The sequence below is a fragment of the Microcebus murinus genome, chromosome 19 (genome assembly GCF_040939455.1).
Source record: "Microcebus murinus isolate Inina chromosome 19, M.murinus_Inina_mat1.0, whole genome shotgun sequence".
NCBI lineage: Eukaryota > Metazoa > Chordata > Mammalia > Primates > Cheirogaleidae > Microcebus > Microcebus murinus.
This window is the reverse complement of record NC_134122.1, coordinates 49,849,086-49,872,985: the sequence shown is the minus strand read 5'-3', so window position 1 is coordinate 49,872,985 and position 23,900 is coordinate 49,849,086. Positions and strand designations below refer to the sequence as shown.

The 23,900-nt window shown below is 36.2% G+C and overlaps 1 protein-coding gene and 1 pseudogene across 2 annotated transcripts in view; one reads left to right on the top strand and one right to left on the bottom strand.

Annotated features, from left to right (window-relative positions):
• Positions 1-23,900, top strand: part of AKT3 (AKT serine/threonine kinase 3) — a 281,167-nt gene that overhangs the window by 131,252 nt on the left and 126,015 nt on the right. Inside the window, exon 3 of one of the 2 annotated variants that reach the window (XM_012751176.3) lies at positions 19,160-19,285. In XM_012751176.3, the coding sequence (XP_012606630.1) occupies positions 19,160-19,285 (126 nt within the window). Of the gene's footprint in view, positions 1-19,159; positions 19,286-23,900 lie in introns of those variants that run through there. The other variant, XM_075995527.1, reaches the window with a different exon arrangement.
• Positions 13,471-14,260, bottom strand: LOC105863739 (procathepsin L pseudogene; annotated as a pseudogene).

Here is a 23,900-nt window from a genome sequence, read left to right as displayed (position 1 = left end):
TGAGAGTCTAAGATAAAACCCTATTTTGTTTCATCATTTTTTTTCTGGAAGGCATTGGTTTTAATATAGAGGTGGGATGGGTAGGTTGAACCATACCATCTGAGAGTTTTTTCAAATGGCACAAGCCTCCTCCTGATGAGCAAGTACTACGGCTTCTCTGCAAATTCCCAATGCCTGCCATGGTGAGATACTGTTACTGTATTCATCAGGTGTGTTCTCACAGAAAAATGGATTGAGCCATACAGGGTTGTGTTACAATTGAGATATGTCTGCTTGAGAGAGCTTTTCTGACATGAGTGTAGTCTTTATTTTGAATAGTGGTAGGTATTTATCCATTCATGTAATGGTTATTGCCCACCTGTTCTGTGATAGTCACTAGAGATACATGGTAAATAGGTTTGCTTTATGGGCTCACAGCTTTCATATTTGATACTCATTAAGGTTATTGGATACAGTGTATATATAATGTAGGATATTGCATTGATTTAAATGTTTAGATAGTATGGTATGGTAAAATGGAAAATATTTAGAGTAAGGAAGTTATATAATTTCTAATGAAATTATCTTTTGTAATTGGTCTATTTCTTTGTATTAGTTTAAAATTCTTTGACTACACTTACTCTGAAAATAGAACAAGAATGACATTGTGTTGAATGCAGTATGTGGAATTGGAGACTTTGCTCTAATGCAGAAAGCAGATTAAAAAGAAAGCTCTGCTTTCACAATCTACAAGGATGTAAATGTAAGCAAAATAATAATTTAGCTCACATTTAACCCAGCAGGAAGCAGAGTACAGATTGAGTAATTTGAGTAATTCTCCACAACATATCTACTGCTATGTAAACTAATCTCACGGTTTATTCTTCACTAAATTGCCAAGATGCTATTTTTCTGTTGGCTAGTTTGTTTAGATGTTTTGTTTTGTTTTCTCTCTCTCTCTCTTTCTCTCTCCCTTCCTTCCTCCCTCCTCCCTTTCCTGCCTCCTAACTCACCTTTTCTCTTAGACTAAAACTTGATACTATAACTCTATTCATATGTTCTTGTGTTTAAAAGAATAATTTTTAAAGTATCACTCTTTGGTTTAAAGTATAGTGTTTCTTAAAAACAAAGATAACTAGGATTTGATTAACTAATTTGAGGAATATCTTGAAACAAATACAAGTATGCTTAAAGGTAGATGGCAATTATGCAGTTTTTTTGAAAACACAAGAAAATTATAAAGCAGATAAAGTACTGACAGAACAGCCATACTGAAATCTTAGAGAAGCTGGCATTTTAACATTTTGTGGTATTCAGTGCATAGGTATTTTTCTTATCATTGCTTCAGCTTCAAAGCAAAACATGGACCCTGGCTTTCTTTAGGAAGTAGATATGAAAACTATACTTAATATAAAAATGACAAATTCATGCATTATGCAGTGGAAGAAAAATTTCTTAACTATAATATACTTTTCAAAATAATCATGAAGAAGGAGCATATGTGGTAAAGCTGAGGAATGTGGGTACATCTGGAAAGCTTTTAAGGCATCTTGGAAACACATCACTAAAATTATGAGCACCTTCAATGTGGCCAGTTGGAGTGGTGACCCTGGCCAGTCCAAGAGCAGACAACTATCTCAGTGACCTTTGCAGTGATCGAGGTGAAATCATCACAAAGAGAGATTTGAATGTTTTGAAATATGACCTCAATCACTACTATGCAGAGATGAATGAGAGAAAAAGATGAGAATGGATAGTATCATAGGATCTGAAAGGTGAAGGTGCGTTATATATGTTAATATTATTTTAGGTGGAAGTAGCATCAGAAACGATTACTGTGCTTCTGCTTGTGTTGTCGTGAGGCTTCAAAGTGCATTGGTGCCTCAGCTTGGAATCAGCGTAGCAGCACACGAGAGTTCCCTCATATGAAATATTGAAGAATCATCTGCTGTTACTCCTCCCAGTCCCTCCCGCCCCCCCAGTTATGCATCAAGCCATCAAACATTATTGAGTACCTTTTCCTCAAGTTACATAGGAAGCTATTTGGAAATGCCAAGGAATGGGAGATGTTGCCATCCTTCAGTATGACATTCTGGATCACTGAGAATGTTGACAGAAATGGAAGAGTTTTTCATTTTGAATTTTAATCCCTCAGCTCATCCCCTTTTCTCCAGTTCTCCATTCTCACAGCTGCCTACTAGACTTAAAGATCCATGAGGGCAGGGACTCTGCCTGTACCATTTTTGCTGCATTCTTAGTGCTTATACATATTTGGGCACTCAGTATTTTTGAATGAATGAATCTCTTAGAAATACATTTTCCCTTATTCTAAAATAAATAAAAATGTTTACAGAAGCTTATTCTTAGATCTGTGGTGCTCTTGAGCAGCCCTTAAAATGAATGAGCTGAACAAGAGTTCATAATGCTTTTGGCATATTTTGTAGACATTGGCCAATTTTCAGAGACTATGAACATACATCCAAAGCTGGTTGATTACAAATGGTCAAAAACATTGGATAGATATCACAATAGAATTTAACACCTTTAATTTTCCTGAGGGCAAGGAAAGAACATATTTGAAAGACTTAATACAAGGAAAATGATAACCTAAAAATCCAGGTTTGTAGGAGCTGGAAAATCTAATCAATATATATTTAATAAGCACCTGCAATATACAAAAACACTTTTTAAAAAATTATATTTCATATTTTCCCCATGCAGTTGAAAATTATTATGCTAGTTCATTGTAATGTAGATAATATAAACAAAATTCTTCAGGGTTGTTTTTAAGACATCTATAAAATAGGATCATCATAAGTTCAGTGAAAAATATATAGCTTTTACTCCCTGAGAGACATTAATAGGCTTCTACTTAGAACCGACTGGGCTTCTTTATATAAAAATGTAACAGGCAGTTTTAAAGACTACAAATGTATTAGATTTATCATCATGCATTTATTCAGTAACTATATTTGGTTTTAAGGTATTTAAGACATATCACACAATTATGAATTATATATTCAGTATTTATGGTGCTAATATTTATTTATGAAATCCACTAAGATTCTGCCATATTTTATTTTAGGTAGTTGATATGTATAAATTTGTTTGGCATCTGTCAACAAGCAACTAAATATTTACTATATTGTGAATCATGAAATGAAATAGAGATTATACCAAAAAGAACATTAAAATGCTTTTTGCCTTAAGTAAAAATTGATCCATGAAAACTTTTAAGAGTATTGCTAAAAATAGTTTCTTAAAGCATTTAAATTTATTTTTAGTGAAAACTTCCATTTGGTTTTAAATTATTCTTTGAACATTCTTTAAATATTTGTATTTTTATGGTACCATACCTTTGTGTATATCATGTGTAAAAATCAGGCTAGGTGTGGTGGCTCACACCTGTAATCCCAGCATTTTGGGAGGCTAAGATGGGAGGATCGCTTGAAGCTGGATGTTTGAGACCAGCCTAGAGAACATAGTGAGACCCTGTCTCTACAAAAGATGAAAAAAATAGCCAGGTGTGGTAGCATGGTGGTCTATACCTGTAGTCCTAGCTGTTCAGGAGGTTGAGGTGGGAGGCTCACTTGAGCCCAGGAGTTCAAGGCGGCAGTGAGCCATGATTGTGCTACTGCACTCCAGCCTGGGTGACAGAGTGAGATCATGTCTCTAAAATAATAATAATAATAATAATAATAATAATAATAATAATAATAATTCAAAGAGATCTAAGACTTCTGCTCTTTCTTTGGAAGACTAGTTACCCCTCTAATAGCCTACCTTCTTAAAAAAGAAGTAAAAGTATTAATCAGATTCTATGTTTAGATATTAGATAGCCTTTTCATTTCTTTACATAAACAGTAGCCAAAGAGGCCTTTTTTTCTGACATGGTAAATTTATTAATTATGGCTGATTAGTAGAAAATTTAATGGGTGGTTTATAGATGGATTATAAATGATATCACAAATGGTGATGGTTCCACGTAATAATACCAAAATCTAACACTTGATATATGCCAGGTAATGTTCTAAGTGCTTTTACATTATATCTTTACAAAAACCCTTTAGGAGAGTACTGTTACTATTTCCATTTTTCAGATCAGGCGAACTGAGATGCAGGATTTGAACCCAATCTGTGTGGCTCCAGAGTCCTTTCTTTTAACCCTCGCATTGTTTTATTTGAGGATTTTAATGATGAGGTAGAGTAGGAAAGCTGAAAACTAATTTAAGAAGTTTGTTGCTGAAGACTAATTTAAGAAGTTTATTGAATATATTGATCATAACTATTTGTTTTACTTTTTATTACACAACATAGCATTTGTTTGAAATAAAGTTTCATTTGTTCTGAAAATGTGGCCACGTGCCTTATCACAGTGACAGTATGGCCAGCTTCTTTTTTGTATAAATACTAATGACTCTCTTTTATACATAATGAAAGTTGTAAAACATGGGTTTTTTACATTAACATGCATTAAGTGTAGATGTTATCTATTCTTTTTTTTCCTCCAGAGATGTACAGATAATAATACATGTTAAAAACTTGGATTGTGATTAAACATGGAAATAAAATATGAAAAACTTGGTATTCTCAGGAAAGCTAAGCTTATAAATGTTTTAGCTTTATGATAAAACTCTAATGTTTGTTCCTGACATACATGTGAGAATGTTTCCATCCTTTTCCTTATGGAGTAATTAGCTTTGAAACTTATGGTATAACAAGTATGGCTGTTCATAACTTAAAAAGCTGTATATCATATGTTACTATTAGAAAAATCAGAGTTTCAGTTTGTTTGTTATACAACTATTGGCAAGTAGGGTCTTTTATTGTTTTTGTGTCTTTTATTGTCTTGTGTCTTTTATTGTCTTTATCTTAGGTAAGTAGCATATTTTAAAAATGGTGATTAAGTATTGTGTCTAGTTAAATTCTTAATGATCATGGTTTTATGGGATTTGTGAAAAACAGTCCTATAGTTATATAGATTTCTTTTTAATTGGATTGTGTCTGTATTTGTCTTAATAACATCTCAGTTAATCCAGCTAATTGTATGTTTACCATAGTACGTAGCAGTTGAAGGTTTGTCTCCAACAGATAAATGAATATTTCTGTAGCATTATCAGCCAGTATCTACTTTACCTCACATTCTAACTTTCTACCTCTCATGAAATTAGAATTAGGACCAATTTTTAGAACACAGCATAGCCTTAAAATGGAATCAAATATTCATCAACATAATCCATTTGTGAGGCCACAAGGCTGAATTATTTCTAAAGGTCTTTTCTATTTGTATGTCTGAACAAATCTATTATATTCTCTAATTATTTTAGATGAAAGACCATTTGTACATTTAATCAATCGATTTTTAGTCCATAGACAAAACACTCTTAGCTTCTGTTTTTTCACTTTCTGATGACTTCAGCTTTTAAAAACTCAAAATGCGGTTCTCAATAAAGTGTTAATGAGTAATGAAATAATGTATATATGGATAGTTTATTTTGAAGATTATTAAATAAAAATGCAGTTTGACATTAAATAGTAGGAAATGAGCCCTGCCAACTTTGTTGGGGAATCCTAAATTGAATACATGTCATCCCTGATAAAGATGATCCATTTGAATATCCTATCAACATGTTTAGGTGGAAAGTGAGTATGAATCTAAACTCATACATGTCCCATCTCGGGTTGTTATTAAAGTATAAGCCCGAGAACCAAGGTAAAATATTTATACTCAGCTGTGGAAGTTCAGAATGTTTTCTGTGGCCAACATTCATTCAAAACCCTTGAGGTTATTTGTTTTAATAAGTTATAGGAAATAAATTATTAGGTAAAATAAGAAAGTTGACAAAGGTACTTAATCTGGAGTTATTATAACGAAGTAAAACTGTGAACTCTAGTACTAAATAGCTACTTCCAACCTCACAATTCACAAATAGGATTCTCTACCACTATAGGAGTGATGTGGATTTTTCCATTTGCATTCAGAAGGTATCAACTGTAGGTCTATACACCTCCCATGCCAGGAACTTAATGGATCACTAGTAATTTTTGGTTCTGTAAACAAGCCATTGGTTATAGTGCTTAGAAGCTGTATTAGTTTCCTTGGGCTGCTGTAACAAATTACAACAAAGTGAGTGGCTTAAAACAACAAAAGTGTATCTCTCACAGTTCTGGAGACCAGAAGTTAGAAATCAAGGTGTCAACAGGTTCACACTCCTTTGGAAGGCTCTATGGGAGAATCTGTTTCCTCCCTCTTCTTCCTGTTATCCCAGGTGTTCTTTGGCTTTTGGTGCTTATTTTCATTCTTTGCCTCCGTGGTCACATTACCTCCTCTTTTCTCTATGTCTTGTTCACTCTTATAAGAACATTTGTAATTGGATTTAGGGCTCACCTGGGTAATCCTGGAGAAGTCCCTTTTCTCAGAATCCTTAATTATTAATCACATGTTTACCATATAAGGTTATATTCATTCTTTTTTTTTTTTTTTTTTACCACATAAGATAATATTCACAAGTTCCAGTTCTTGGTTGGAAATGTATGTGTTGTATTGGTAACAGTATACTTCAGAGTAGATACAGCCTTTAGCCAAACAATGTGAGGAAAGAAATGGAAGCACCTATTAAGGTAAATAAAAAGTTGGCGAGAGGTTGCTTTGGAAATCTTAACGAATTGTGATTACAGTGCTTGCTAAAGGTTTTTCATGATAAGGCATACAAGTTTTGGATGTATATTGGTGGGTGTCCATAGAACAATCTCTTTGGAAGACATGGTACCCCATAATTTTTTTTTTTCAAAGAGATGGAGTCTCATTGTGTTGCCTGGGCTGGAGTACAGTGACACTATCATAGCTTACTGCAGCCTTGACTTCCTTGACTCAGTCATTGCTCCTGCCTCAGCCTCCTTAGTAACTGAGACTACAGGCATGCACCACCACACCCAGCTACTTTTTCTATGTTTTGTAGAGAGAGGGTCTCACTAGGTTGCCCAGGCTGGCCTCTTACTCCTGGCCTCAAGCTATCCTTCTGCCTCAGCCTCCCGAAGTGTTGCTATTCACAGGCGTGGGCCACTGTGCCGGGCCTAATATTTATTTTTTGACAAGACTTTCCATTATAACTAGTCTGTCTTTTAAATTATAATAGTAGAAATCTATGGCCCATAAATATAAAAGTATGCTGCAATTTGGTTTTAATGCATCAAATATAAACTTAGGTACAAATGCTAAGTTTAAAATGTAAGTTTGCAGTTGATATTTAGCAGTCTGTCTTCAAAAATTGGTGGTGGGGAGGGTACCTTTGTTCTGGGCACTTGCCCCATAAAAGCCAGAACTTTTTGTCCATATCTTTAGAACACCCTAAGAACATGCACCTTATCTGAATTCTCACTGCCTCAACTGCTGAGCTAGTGATGAAACTGTTCAGTTCCTTTTCTGTGCCCAGCTGGGCAGGTTCTAGTTGGGAACCCCTAGGCTGCAGAAACAGTTCTATTCCCTTACTTTGCCAACAGAATACACAGCACCCTGCCAAAGTGTCATGAAAAACTATAACTTTTTTGGGCTAGGAATCTCCTTCTCCTCCCATACTGGCAATAATACTTGCTTTTTTTTTTTCTTCCATTGGTAGCTTTTCAGATTGTGTCCTCTGTAAAGCCAATTCCTTTAGAGGTAAAACAACTTCCTCATTCCACTTTTGGAACTGGAAGATGAATATTCAATTAGGCCAACAAATCAGCTGTTACATGAACTTCAGAATTTTAATGGGAACCTATAAAAGAGGTTCTTCTTTAAGGAAATATTTAGTGCCCTCCTCCAAATATTTGTGAGGCATCTAAAATCTGATGTAATACTGGAGTAAATTCTATGAAATTAGAGACTTGTTCCCCCAGTTGGGGTCCACTATCATGCTACCAGAATTTAGACAGTATGTTAATGAATGTACTCCAAGCATCTTCTCAGAAAGTCTGTTCATATTATAGATGAAAAATGACAAGAAAACAGAAAATGGATCCAGGAGTCTTCATTAAAAGTTTGAGATCCACTTCTAGTTTAGTATGACAGTGGAAATATTGATTAGCTGAATTAATTGAAAGTTATTAATAAAATTTTGTGACAAATAGTACCTTTTTTAACCAAGAAGGGAAATTTTTATTTTTAAATGTTTCTTCTGTGTGAATGAGTCTCTCCCTGTTGGTATATAATGTATTATGTTTAAGGGATGCATAATTTATTTTTAAAGAGCTTTTCGGCAACCAGAAGTCCTGCTATGGACCACATAAAATATTTTAAACTTTCTAAAATTTGTTTAGTAAAAAAGGTTAGATTTATGTGGTGATGTGTTTTATGTCTTTTCATCTGAGGGTGTAAGTATTAATACTGATAGGCTAAAGAGAAATTATGCTTAGAAATGAAAATTTGATTTTTATATCTTTTGATTTCACATTTCTAGAATAAGTGTATTTAGTATTATTTTAAAATAAGAAGAAATGGTGTTATTCCATGTTTTCTTATTTTATATTTTTCAAATCGATTTGTTTCATTATATACATTATGAAACTATTACTTGTTATTTAGCTTGACAGAAATACAGTATATTGTACCAATATAAATCTCTTCTTTTTTTTTTTATTTCGGCATATTATGGGGATACAGATTTTAAGGTTTCAATAAATGCCCATTTCCCCCCTCCCCCCACAAGTCTGAGTCTCCAGCATGACCATCCCCTAGATGGTGCACATCTCACTCATTATATATGTATATGCCCACCCCCTCCCCCCTCCCCCCTGCCCAATACCCTATTACTGTAGTACCTATGTGACCACTTAGGTGCTGTTCAGTTAATACCAATTTGCTGGTGAGTATATGTGGTGCTTGTTTTTCCATTCTTGGGAAACTTCACTTAATAGTATGGGTTCCAGCTCTAACCAGGAAAATATAAGATGTGCTATGTCACCATTGTTTCTTAGAGCTGAATAGTACTCCATGGTATACATATACCACATTTATTAATCCATTCTTGGATTGAGGGGCACTTGGGCTGTTTCCACAGCCTTGCAATTATGAATTGTGCTGCTATAAACATTCAAGTGCAGGTGTCTTTTTTGTAGAGTGTCATTGGATCTTTTGGGTAGATGCCCAGCAATGGGATTGCTGGATCAAATGGTAGATTCACTTGTATTGCTTTAAGGTATCTCCATATTGCTTTCTACAGAGGTTGAACTGAGTTTGCAGTCCCAATTCTCTTACTTCTTTACAACATTTGAAATCTACATATTTGTCATTAATAGGAGAATTAATACCTAATGATTTTAAATTTCATATACAAATATGTAAGTAAAATGGAAAAATAAAATAATAAGGGTAGTCAAGCAAGGAACGATTTCATTTTTTACAATTCTAGTTTTATATATTTCGCTTGGTTAAGTCATATATTTGTTAACATTAGGGCCATATTTTTGGCAGTAAAACAAAAGTGAGGAGAAGCATCACATCTTTTTTCTTTCTCTTTAAGTTTCTTTTATGCACTTATTGTGGGTAAGATGTTCATATACATGTCCGACATTCATTTAATAAATTATAATTGAGCATTGATCAAGCGTCAGGCACCAGATTAGGTATGTATAGTGTATCACTTCAAGGAAAAAACACTGACAATATTTGCTGGCAATGATGAAAATAGAGATTAAAAGATTAAATTTGGGCAAACCTGTATAAAAGATTCATTCAAAGTGCAATATAGATCAATGGATTTTTATATAACAGTAAAGTTCATTGATAGTTTCTTTTATTATTTCAAAATATTACAGAAGTATGAATGTTTTTGATACATGGATAGCTTTTGTTATGCTTGAGTCAGGCCATCACCCAGATAGTATTCATTGTTATGGCCATCACCCAGATAGTATTCATTGTACCTGTTAGGTTTTTGCCTATTCCCTTCTTCCCCTTTGCCCCTGCTTGCTTTCCACTGAGTTTTACTTCCCTCTGTGCACTTGTGTGCTCATTAGTTAGTTCCAGTTTAATAATGAGTACATGTGGTGTTTGTTTTTCCATTCTTGAGATACTTCACTTAGAATAATAGTCTCCAGTTCCATCTTAATTGTTGTGAAGGACCTTAATTTATCCTTTGCATGGCAGAGTATTCCGTAGTGTGTGTGTGTGTGTGTGTGTGTGTATCGCATTTTGTTAATCCACTCATGAATTGACGGGCACTTGGGTCGATTCCACATCTTTGCAGTTGTAAATTGTGCTGCAGTAATTTGAGTGCAAGTGTCTTTTTGAAAAAATTACTTCTTTTCTCCTTTGGGTACATACCAGTAGTGGGATTGCTGGATCAAATGGTGGGTCTACTTTTAGTTCTTTGAGGAATCTTTATACTGTTCCCATAGAGGTTGTACTAATTTGCAGTTCCACCAACAGTGTATAAATGTTCCTTTCTTTCCGCATCCACGCCAGCATCTATTGTTCTTGGAATTTTTAATAACAGCCATTCTAACTGGGGTAAGGTGATATCTCATTGTGGTTTTAATTTGCATTTCCTTGATGATTAGTGACATTGAGCATTTTTTCATATGTTTGTTGGCCATTTGTCTTTTTTTGAAAAGCTTCTGCTCATATCTTTTGCCCACTTTTTCATAAGGTTGTTTGTTCTTGTTGATTTGCTTGAATTCCTTGTAGATTCTGGTTATTAGCCTTTTCTCAAATATATAACTTGTAAATGTTTTCTTCCATTCTGTAGGTTGTCTGTTTGCTCTCTTGATTATTTCCTTCACTGTGCAGAAGCTTTTTAATCAAGTCAAATTTATTTCTTTTTGTTGTTGCTGTGATTGCCATTGTGATCTTCTTCATAAATTCCTTGCCTAGGCCAATATCTAGAAGAGTTTTTCCAACATTTTCTTCTAACATTCTTATGGTTTCATGCCTTATATTTAAGTCTTTTATGCATCTTGAATTAATTTTTATGAATGGTGGCAAATATGGATCTTGTTTCATTCTTCTGCAATTCTCCCTGCACCATTTACTAAACAGGGTTTTTTATCCCCAGTGTATATTGTTGTCTGCTTTGGCAAAGATCAGTTGTTTGTATGTGTATGGTTTTATATGTAGGTTCTCTGTTCTGTTCCATTGGTCTATGTCTCTTTTTTGTGTGCCATTGCCATACTGTTTTGGTTACTATAGTCTAGTAGTATAGTTTGAAGTCTGGTAATGGGATGCCTCCAGATTTGTGCTTTTTGCTTAAGATTGCTTTGGCTGTTTGAGCTCTTTTTTTGGTTCCAAAAGAAGCGTAGAATTACTTTTACTTTTTCTAGATCTGTGAAATAATGACATTGGTATTCTGATGGGCATTACATTGAATCTGTAAATCACTTTGGGTAGTATATACATTTTAACAATGTTGATTCTGCTGATTCATGAGCATAATATGTTTTTCCATTTGTTTGTGTCATCTTCAATTTCTTTCCTCAATGTTTTTTTTTTGTTTGTTTGTTTGTTTTTTTTGCAGAGAACTTTCACCTCCTTGATTAAGTATATTCCTGGGTATTTTATTTTCCTTGTGGCTATTGTGAATGGTATTGAGTCTTTAATTTGATCTATCAGCTTGACCATTATTGGTGTATAGAAATGCTGCTGATGTGTATACATTGATTTGTAACCTGAGACTTTGCTGAATTATTTATCAATTCCAGGAGTCTCTTTGAGGAGTCTTTGGGGTTTTCTAGATACAAGATCATATCATCAGCAAAAAGTGATAGTTTATTTATCTTTTTTTCCCCCCAATTTGGATACTCTTTCTTTCTGTTGCTTGATTGCTCTAGCTAGGACTTCCAGTACTATGTTGAATAGAAGTGGTGACAGTAGACTCCCATGTCTTATTCCAGTTCTTAGTGGGAATGCTTTCAACTTTTCCCCATTCAGTACGATGTTGTCTGTGGGTTTGTTATATGTGGCTTTTATAATTTTGAGACTTGTTCCTTTCGTGCCTAGTTTGTTGAGGATTTTATCATTAAAGGCTATGAAATTTTGTCAAATGCTTTTTATGCATGTATTGAGATGTGATATGGTTTTTGTTTTGGTTTCTATTTATGTGGTAAATCACATTTATTGATTTCTGTATGTTGAACCATCTTTGCATCCCTGGGATGAAGCTCACTTGATCATGGTGGATTATTTTTTTTAATGTCTTATTGAATTTGATTTGCTAGTATTGAGGATTTTTATATTTATATTCATAAGAGATATTGGTCTGTAGTTTTCTTTTTTGTTGTTGTGTTCTTTCCTGGCTTTGGTATCAAGGTGATACAGGCTTCGTAGAATGAGTTGGGGAGAATTCCCTCCAGATGTTATGGAATGATTTTGACGTATGGGTACCAGCTCTTCTTTGTGGGTTTGGTAAAATTCAGCTGTGAATCCATCTGGTCCAGGACTTTTTTTTGTTGGAAGCTTTTTTATTATTGCTTCAATCTCTTTGCTCATTCATTATTTGTCTGTTCAGGAGTTCTGTTTCTTCCTGAGTCTTGGGAGGTTGTGTGTTTTCAGGAATTTGTCCATTTCCTTTACATTCTCAAGGTTATGTGCATAGAGATTTTCATAGTATTCACAGACAATACTTTGTATTTCTGTGGTACCAGTTTTAATATCTCCTTTTTCCGTTCTAATTGAGATTCTTTGAGTCCTTTCTCTTCTATTCCTGGTTAATCTAGCAAGAGGTCTATTACTTATATTTATCTTTTCAAAGAACCAACTTCTTGTTTCATTGATCCTTTGTATTGTTTTCTTTGTTTTCCTTTTGTTTAGTTCTGCTCTGACCTTAGTTATTTTCTTTCTTTTGCTGGCTTTGGGTTTGGTTTGCTCTTTTTCTGGCTTCTTGAGACATGTCAACAGATTGTTGATTTGTGGTCTTTTTGTCTTTTTGATGTAGGCATTTAAGGCTATGAATTTTCCCCTTAGGACTGTTTTTGCTGAATACCATAGATTTTGATAGCTTGCATCCCTTTGAGGAATCTTTTGATTTCTATCTTAATTTCATTATTGACCCAATAATTGTTCAGCAGCATGTTGTTTAATTTCCATGACTGTGTAGAATTGAGTGTTTCTCTTGGAGTTGATTTCTAATTTTATTAGAAATCACTATCTTTTCACTCTGGGCTGAAAAGATACATGATATGATTTCTATTTTTTTGAATTTGTTGAGATGTGTTTTATGGGCTAAGATATGATCAATCTTTTACAATGTTCCATGTGCTGATGAAAACAATGTATATTCGGTAGTTTGGGGTAAAATGTTCTGTAAATGTTTGATAGGCCCATTTATTTTAGAGTTCCATTAAGTCCAGTGTTTCTTTATTTTCTTCTTGAATTATCTGTCCAGTTCTGTCAGTGTGGTGTTGAGGTCTCAGGCATTTCTGATGCTGCTGTTTATCTTTTTGCTTAGATCTAGTAGGGTTTGCTTTATGAACCTGGCAGTCCTGTGTTAGGTGTATAAACATTTAAGAATCTTATGCTCAGACTGGTTCATAATAAATGCCTGATGTATAGAACTGGAAGGAGACATGGCCTGCATCAGTAGCAACAGAAATGGGCCCCACAATAGCCGCTGCCTTCATCAGAGCCTCCTCCCAAACAGGGACGTCCACGAAACCAGTGTCATTAGCAACAGAATTCTTAGGCTTGTATTTACAGATTTCACCCCTTGCCACGTATGGAATAGGATTTTTCAGACTCCAGGCCTCCGGTCTCCTTAATATACTGGAAGGCATAGTTCATATGGCCACCATCTCCGCCATGATTGCCTTGAGGCCAAGAGCAGTCCATCAGGTTCTGCTCACTCAGACAACTTTGACAGTTTTCCAGAAGATCTGTCCTTCAAGAGCACCAGTTGAACCAAAAGCCCAACAAGAACCACACCGACCCTGATTCTTCACAGGGGTCACATAGCCTTTCTCTCTCCAGTCTACAGATTTGGGGACATGAAACCAGAGGCTCTTGGAAAACTTCCCCCTTCCCGTGATTCTGGTTTCGAAAGCCATTCATCACCTGCCTGAATTCTTCATTGGTCATGTCACCAAAGGTGTTCATTGCCATGGTGAAGCCTTGTTTCCCTTGGCTGTATTCTCCATTGTGCAGTTCAATCATTCTCATATTCTTCTCCCACACTGCTCTCCTCCATCCTTCTCCATTTGTGCCATGTAGTTTCCTGTGCATAGCCTTCCACTGGTACCACTGTGTATCAAGTTTTGGAGCAGTTGAGGTTATTCCCAAGCAAAAGGCAGCCAGGAAGAGTGAAGGATTCATGTTTCAAAAACCTGTGGCGCTCTTAGCTGCACAGGCGCACTCTGCAAATGCAGCTTCGGTATTGCTGAGGCCAGAGTCTCTCCCTTCTGTCTTGTAAGGTCTTAGTTGAGAAGTCTCCAGTTACCCTGATGACTTTTCCTTTGTGTGTTACTTGATGTTTTTTCCTCACAGCTTGCAGGAGTTCTCTTTGTGCTGACTTTGTCTAGTCTGTTGACTATGTGTTTTGGTGATTGACTCTTTGCAATGAATATCCCAGGTGTTCATTAAGTTTTGTACCTGGATGTCTAAAAGTCGAGCAAGACCAAGGAAGTTTTCCTCATTTATTCCTGTAAGTCATTCTTCCAGCCCTGTGCGTTTTCTTCTTTACCCTCAGGTTTGCCTGTGATTTTTATATTTGGCCATTTTACATAGTCCCATATTTCTTTCAGGCTTTGTTCATTCCTCTTAATTCTCTGTCCTTTATTTTTGACTGATTTAATTTGAAAGAGTTGTCTTCAAGCTCTGAGATTCTTTCTTCTGCTTGGTCTAGTCTATACTTAAAACCTTCCACTGTATTTTGTATTTCCTTAAATGAATTTTTCATTTCCACAATTTCTATTTGTTCCTTTTTTTAATATGTCAGTCTCATTAGTGAATTTTTCATTCATTTCCTGAATTGCTTTTCTGGTTTCTTTGAGTTGGTTTTCCATTTTCTCTTGGATTTCATTGAGCTTCCTTATAATCTATATTTGGAATTCTTTATCTATCATTTAGATATTTTCATTTTGGTTGGTAGCCATTGCTTGAGGGCTGGTGTTTCCTTTTGGGGGCGTCTTTTTGCTGTGAATTTTCATACTTTTGGAGTTCTTTGACTGATTTCTTCTCATCTGGGGAAGCTGTCACTTCTTATTTTTGGATTTTCCTTTGTTTAGGTGGTGCTTCCTCACCTCACATACTTGTAAAGGCGGGTCTGTGGCTTATGTTGGGTAAGAACCTTTGGCTTTGTATAGTGGGTGCTTTAATGTCAATCTAGGTTCTGGATGGATGCCTTGGTTATAGATATCCTTAGTGTGGTGGTTTGCTCAGCTGCTAATTGTTTGTCAGCTGTAGCAGTGGTGAGCTGTGTGTGGGGGCAAATTCCCAGTTTCTCTTTGATGAAGAAGGGTGGAGGTCTTTGAAGCCCTATGGTCTTCTTAACACTGTGAATTATTTTGGCACACCCAATTTAACCTGAGATAGTAGCTGGTGGTTGTGGATAATAATCAACCACACCCTGTCTGACTTAGTCAGTAAATGCTGTAAAAGGCTGTGCAAATTGACCTCCCTGTCAGTAGGTGATGCTTGCCAGAAGGAACAAATTGCAGTGTTGTTTCTGAGGTCTGTGCCCAGCTCTGGCCCCTCAGCAGAAGCTCTTAAATGCCCCAGGTGGTGGGTGTGGCCTTGGAACTTCCAGGTGAGTCCCTATTCTCCACCATAGCAGAGGTGTTTGGAGGAGTGAGGCTTGGTGGGGTAGGTTGGATCAGCTTGCCTTCAGGCTCTGCAAAAGCTGGCAAGGTAGCTCTTTTGGCAGGAATCATAGATCTTTTCCCAGCTCCTGGAGAAAGAAGCTAGGTAGGGGCTGAAGTGGCCCCACTAAGCTAGAAAGTGTACTTGTGGTGGTGGGGCCACCATCTGGCTGTCAGGAGAGGGTTTCGGTCTTTTCCCACATGCCCTGCTACATGTTCTCCCTCTGGCATCTGCCAGCAAGCAGCAGCTCAAACTAGCTGAGCTCCCCGACGATGGGCCTATGGGCTGGGAGCTTCCCTGTCCAGGATCCCACTCTGGGCTGAGAGCATGGCTTTCCTGTGGGTGGAGGGGTGCTCCACAAGTGCCCTGCCGCTGGGACCCACACTGCGCTCTCTTTTAAGTTCTTGTCCATGCCAGCTCCCTCGCCTCTGGAGATTAGTTTACAAACCTCCTCTCTGTGCCCTTGAGCAACACGATCAAGTCCTGGGGGTATGAGTTCCGGCCTCTGGGCCTGTGCTCGAGTCCCTGAATATCAATACCTGACCATGCCAGGGAGAAGCTTTCTGGTCCCACATTGCCTATGGGGTGATCAGGAAAGTTTGATGTCCCTCCACTTTGGGGTGTGCCCTGCACAGAGGGAGCAGCCAGCTGAGCAGCACCGGGCAGGGCTGGTGAGCAGGGAGCTCACAGTGCAAGCAGCCCTTAGTGCTCTGCAGGTGGTTAAGCGGAGAGCTTTGAGCCCCTCTTTCTGTGGAAGCCCCGGTGTGGTGTTTGCGCCATCAGGGGGGAAGCAGTAGCTGCTGAGAGCCCTGGCTCAATCATCTCTCTTCGCCGGAGGGGGAGGGGAATGGGAGGAAAAGTGGATGGATGGTGGAAAGGTAGCACTCTGGTCATTTCTGTCCCTCTCTCCAGAAGGCAGCCTGCTCTGAATGTTTAGGTTCTGGGGTCCCTGGAACCCACCAGCCCCCTGTGGCTCCAGCTGTCTGGGCTGGAGTTGGGAAATATTTGCGTGGGAGCAAGCAAGATAAAAATTGTGTGGCTGAAGCCCCTTGAGTAGGCAAAAGGGCACCGTGGATGGAGAAGTAATATGGCACCTGCCATCTCGGCCAGGTCTGTAGTCACAGGAAGTGCCCCAGAGGGGCTGGCAGGGTGGTGCTTTGTCCTCAAGAAGCTCTCAGTTCACTGGCAGCAGCTGTTGGGCTCCTGAGGGTAGAAAGGTGCTTCAGTAGCTCAGGAGCCTGCTGACTGCCAGAGATGTGCGGAAAGCCAGAAACAAGTGCTCCCCCGACCCTTAGCGCTGGGCTCTCGGCCTCCCTGGGGTCGTCATCTGCTGGCATCTTGCTCCCATCGTTCTGTTCTGCAGCTTCTTCCCATGGAGCCTCTGGTAGGTTCTGGTACTTTTCCCTCAAAATTACACCCAATCTATGATTGTTTTTTCTTTTTCATCTAAAACTTTTTCTTCTTTCTGAGATGATCTGGCAGCTGGTGTTGCTGGTCAACGGTCTTGTCTCTCTCTGATAAAGTTTCAAATTGCACCTTGCAACTAACCTTTTAGAAATTATCCCTTGTAAAATGTTGGTATAGTATCAAAGAAGGTCATCTATAACCTTATATATGAGTTATAGCTCATATATGAGCTATATGAGCTATATAACTATATATGAGTATTTTTGTCTTTTCCAGCTACCTGTTTGAGCCAGATTTTTTTCCCTATAATTCAACCATAATAACATTATGGAGCAGTTTGAAAGCAAGAGCAGAAAGGAGAATCCAGCTGTCTTTTATTAAGCCAGACATTAAAAAGATTTGCAAACATGCAAAGCAATGCTACTTTCCTCACTGTTTTTTTGTTTTAGAAAATTTTTATTTTTTATAAAAATGTTATTTGTGTTATGTGCAACGAGTTTATTTTTATTTTCAAAGAAATTTATGGAAAATTTTTAATTCTCTTAATTTTCCATTTTTAATATAGTAAACATTATAGATACAATCTACATAAACAAAAGGTCATTGGGGCTCTCAGTAATATTTAAGCATGTAAAGAAGTTCTGAGATTTGCTGATTTGGAGGAATGATTCCACATCTGAAATATATGTTGGGGTGAGATTGCCTTTTATTGTAAGGGACTTGGACTTTACATTTTGCAGTAAGAGTAGATTGTAAACAGTAAAGAGTCAGAATATTTTTGAGCAGAAAAGTGATAAAGTGAAAGTGGTACACACATATATATAAGATTAATTTGGAGGTGATGGATAGATTAGGATGGACGGGACTTAATTAAATGGAATGGGGGAAAGCAGTCATTGAGTATCAGCAGAAGGGCAGATGTGAGGTACCATATTAAGGGCCTAGTTTAGGTTAGGCTACATCAGAGATACCTGTGAAGGTGATATTGACCCAGCTGCTGATAGGGTGAGACGAGGGAGCAGTCAAATGTTAGGTTTGAGCTTGAGTCAAGAGAAGCAGCTGATCTGTAAGGACACTTAATCTGTTTTCAGTTTTTTCTAGTTATATGACTAACCATTTGAGATTTAATAACCAGGTAGAAATATCCAGAAGAGAAGTGAAAAATGAGACCAGAGAGCTTTCCAGCTCTAGGGGTATCATGGAGCATATCTGTTGCTTACAATTAGGAAGAGTCCTTTAGTAGGTAAGCAAATGGTAATCTGGTTGCTAAAAATGTGTACTTCGGTGGTTAGGTGACAGCTTATCTCAAAGTCTAATAAAGTATACATTTATTGACTATTATGTACTTGGCATGGTATCAGATGTTCTTAACAATTACTATGTTTGTGTATGTATGTGTCAGTTTGTATATGGATTTAAACCCTATTAACCCATGTTCTTTCATTTTCTTCACTTATTAACAACACTGTACAAAAGGTTATTTTCCTGTGAACAATAAAATACTGTTTAAACAAGTTATAGTCAAGATTCAATAATGAAAATACTTTCTTTTCTTAAGAAAATGACACAATTAGTACTTGATACATGGAGGAGAAACATCTATTTCATACCCCTCCTAGGATAAGTGTTTTTCATTGAAATCCATTGATAGTGTGTGGATGATTTACCAAGGCTTTTTAAAACGGCTGAAAATATGCTCTAACAACCATCTGATAAAATGAAAAACTGAACAAAATGTGTACTCAGATGAATGATTCTCTGAAGGAATAATGGTGCAAATGAATTATCAAAGTGTGAAATCATTAAAAACAAAACATGTTTGGGTTTTTATTGAATCTTAATTGTAGGCTTATGTATTTTCTTTTGTAAGCTAAGTTAAAAGAAAATTGCCTAACTAAATTTTTGGAGGCCAGTGTTGTAGGACATACATTGTACCACAATTTATTTTTCGCATAAAAGCTGCTGTTCATTTTTTTCAGCATTAACATGCGTGCTTTCCTCATGTAGGAGAATATATAAAAAACTGGAGGCCAAGATATTTCCTTTTGAAGACAGATGGCTCATTCATAGGATATAAAGAGAAACCTCAAGATGTGGATTTACCTTATCCCCTCAACAACTTTTCAGTGGCAAGTAAGTTAATTATAATTGTTGATTGACCTTGTATTTATTTATTTGTATAATTTTGTGTGTCAGACATCTTAGGATATATGAGAATCCTGTTAAAAAGTTTGGGTTTATGTTGAATAGCAGAGAAATTTTCAGCTTTGATAGAATTTCAGTTCCTTAGCATAGGGATTATCAGTAATATGTGACCTTATACAGTGCAGTATAATTTAATATTTGTTTTATTTAGAACTTGAATGTGACAAATATAATTCCCCAAATATGCACCTCAAGTTTTTCCTTTGTTTACATAAAATGTAAACAAAGGCCTTTGAACTTGATTGCTAGATTGAACTTGGCTGTAAGATGTTGCAGTACTTAGTGCATTTCTAATCAAAGTTTTCTATCATAATCTTAGCTCTTTTGATTGATTGTATGTTGAGAGAAACAAATGATTTACATTAGAAATAATTTTTCTGGGAAGATTTTGTGTTTGTAGTTAAATTTTTATTCCTTACAAATATCTAACAAACATGATTATAACTTATCTAGAAATTATGTATTTGCTTGAACATAGCACAAAATAATGTGAAAGATGATCATAATGACAATAATTGTGTTATGAGTAGGCTCTTCAGACTGTTCAGATTTACTGATTAATTAATAAAAGAGGCTTTCTGTGTTAATTCAGAAATAAAGCATTTTAAGTTATGGTAAGCTAAACTCTAAGAGCTACCTAGTCTGTATCATTGAGATATAAATATTTAACTAGATGATATCCTTAATTTTGATTTTGGTTATATGTTATCAGCAACATTTGGAAAGGATATGAGGGAAAATTGAAGCTAAAAAATGCAATAAAATAACAAAAAAATCTAAGAAAACAAAAATCCTTGAATATTATAAAATTCGTTTTACCATTAGAAGAACCCCAGTCTTTTTTGCCCATATTCTTTTATTCTGATTAACTCTTCTAATTAGGTTAGAATGGATATTGTATTTTATTTTCAAAGAAAAAGGTAAAACAGTAAACCAAAGGGATAAGGGTTTGTGAAGTCATGTGAATGATAAGGATATTAAGTTTAAAAAATCAAAACAAAAAGCCCTCTCTGTTTATATCCATGGATTCTTATGTAAGGATTTTTTTTTTTTAAGATGAGACCACTATATATGTATGTATTAGGTAAGGGAAATGTCTTTCTCCCTCTCAAAATGCTTATTAGATAATAATGGCTTTCTTTTAGTAGAATTTTTTTTTACATCCTGTTGTCAATTGAAATAATAATTTGTATTTTATATTGACTTAACACATTTTCATTCTAAAATCCTTTGGGTGAACATTTGCTTTAAAGTGATAGAAATTAGATTTTAAAACATACACAGCGTGTATTATCATGCCCTACCTAAAGCTAGTGTAGTTTCTGAGTTTGTCCATTTTACTAGCAAATACTATTGGTTTGTCTAAAATAATTTATAAAAGTACAGAATTCCTAGTATCTGCTGATCAAAATGCAGCATTTTTTGACCTTATGAAATTTCACACCCCAACAAGTTTTAAAGACATACTGTATGTCACAGTCTGCCAACATCTGCTCCAACACTTCCACTGGCAGAGGCTGAAATAAATGCTGCACTCTTGGGGAGAGATCCTATTTAGTGACTGACAGTCAGCTTATTTATCCATGAAATAAATATTATTTGACATCTGTAATCTTTACTCACATAATCAAGTAGTTGTAGGTATTTGTTTCAAAGTACCAAGTAAAGTTGTAAACCAGCTCCTTAGTTTTCAGAAGTATGATTAACTTAGATCTTAGACTAAATAAATTATTTTCAGTTGATTATTCTTAAAGCTTGACTTATTTCAGTCTTAAATTCTACAAATAATAATTACCTGGAGAAATAATGAGTCTCATGAAATGGGCATTAGTTGAAGAAATGGTTCAAATTTCAGCTTCGCCACAAGCTATGAGCAGCATTACCTCGTGCAGGTTATTCTCTAAAACACTCTGATCTTCATCTTGTTCTTTCATCAGCACAGTAGAAACACTTGGATTCAGTGGATTTGTAAGGCCCTTTCTGTCCCTAACATTCTATGATTCTGTGAGGTGGACTTTGAGCAGGCCCTTGAAGAGCGAGTAGGAGTTAAGCGAATTAAAATATAGGAGAAGGATATTGCAGGCAGAGAGTGACAAAGAATGTTTTTTATGAGGCATTAAGAGAAGAAACAGTTGGAGCAAGAGAGGGTTACTTCACCAATAGTTCACCTTTTGCCCTGGCCCTCTTAGGTATATTTTAAAAAGATTATTTTACAGGATATTTCTAAGGTATGTTGGGAAATGTTATATATACATATAGCTCCTTGATAGCTACAGTATGAGTCCCCTATTTTTCAGATAATTAAAATGTTACTTCAAATTTTAATATGTGCGGATTTGAATAAAGTTTTACTAAAATAGGCTTTTTGTCCCTATTTTAAAAAATAGAGTATGAGAACTGGGACTTTCAAATTGATCTTTCCAGTCTTCATTAAATTTCGAATCCTTTCATTTTGATTTAAATTTTTCAAAATGGAAGTTTTATACTCATTGTTAGCACATTGTAATCCACTGCAGGCTAGCTTCCTCCCTTATTTACTTGATTAAAATCACTTTCAGTAAATTCTTCAGTGACCACTTACTTTCTAATGTAGAGGAAAAGAAGTATCTTTTCTTTCCATCTTAGGTTTATGGCTGAGGCCCCTATAACAAAAGGAACATTAACAAGGGAAAAACATACAAATTTATTTAATATAAAATTTAAGTGATACGGGAGCCCTCAGAAATGAATACCCAAAGAAACTCGTAAGCTTCTGTATTTTTATGCTTGGGGTTTGATGAAGAGGTTAGGGTTAGGAAGTGTGATTGGAGAAACCATTGGTATGATCTAATGGCAATAAACTGGCCAAACTTAGCAAGGCATCTTTGTTCAGATTCTTCTCTGTGCCCTCTCCCCATGTCTTCAGAGAGAGGGATATTCCTTTCCTCTAGGTGTAAGGTGGGCACATTCAGAATGAGGGTCTTACGACCTCCTTCAGGCGAAGGTCAGAAAATTCTTCTAAGGTTCTGTGACCTGTCTCAGGAGGGAAGGATGGGAGGAGGATGAGAGTGATCTTACTGCTTCTGTTGACTCAAACGCCAAGTTTCCATATTTTGGGGAGCGTGTTATGAACCCCATCATTAAGTCTAGTAGATATTTTTTAGTTCTTTTTTTTCCCCTGGATTTACATCTGAGCTGTATTTTATACTGTTGATCACCCTCGCTTTCTTAGGGTGACCACTCTGATTGTGTTCTGGGGTTACTCTCCTGTTTTTTATTCTTTTGGCTAGTGTACAATTTTGGTATTTAACAGGATCTGGCTGAGGATTCTTCACACTTTGTACATATACATCTTGGGTGGTCACATTGACTTTTCAGGTTTCAGTTACAACTTTGTATGTAGCTTAATTCCCACACTCAAATCTTGTCACAGGCCTCTTTCCTGAGTATTAGGTTACTTTTCTCAGTTGGCTACTGGACATCTCTACCTAGATACTTTTGGACTCAATATGTCCTCAGCTGAACTCAAGATAATTTTGTCTATTTCTTCCTTCATATTTAGTATCTCAGTTCTGTCTCTGAGCAGAAACCTGGATCCATTCTATGCCTTTTTTCCCCTTTCACATCTTCACCCCAATCCCAACCTGCTTCTAGTCCTGCTGGTTATGCTTCTTATTTCTTAAACCTGTTATCCTTTCCTATCATTACCCTAGAATGAGCTCTCATCATCTCTACTGTAGATTCTTAACCAGATTCTCTGCCTCCAGTTTGTTTCATTCATTTTCTTCCTTCATATGTCTGTATGTGGTCTTTCTAAAATTGCATCCTAACTATGCCATTCCCCTGTAAAAGCCCAGCCTTGAATCTTCATTGCCTACTGGATAAAGTCCAACTTACTTAATATATCATACAAAGATGTCTTTAATCTGGCCTCTAATTTCAACTCCTGCTTCATCTCTTCTGCACTGCAATGATGCTTCCACAGTACTAAACTATTTACAATCTCCTATACAACCTGTGCTGCTTTTTGGAGCCTTTGTTGCCACTGTTCCCTCCGATTGGAATGTCCTTTGGTCCTCTATTTGCCTGGACAATTTTATTTCATCTAAGACTTAGTTCAGATTTAAATTTCCATCCCCATTCCTTGCTAAAGTACTCCTGTCTGCCCTTCTCAAAGCTGTTACCTTTTGTTGTTAACACGTTTCTGGATCTTGTACATGTCTTATCTACTAATCTTTGAGTTATTTTCGGGAAAAGAACTTAATCTTAATTACCTTATATCTCCTAGTGCTTACATTTTATGTTTTAATATTAATAACTATTTTTGACTGAATGTCTAAAAACATCTAGTCCAGATTTCTCCTTTTTTAGATGAGAAAAGTTAGGGCTTTAGACATCTAGTGATCTGTTGTATTGCCTTACTAGGTAGTGTTAGTTGAGTGTTAAGATTAAAACTCAAATCCCTCCACTATCATTTAAATGTTATTCTTTTCCTCTACCCCCACACTATGACATTTTCCCTAGATTTAGAATGATGAGATATGATTTGGGGCCCTAGTTCCAA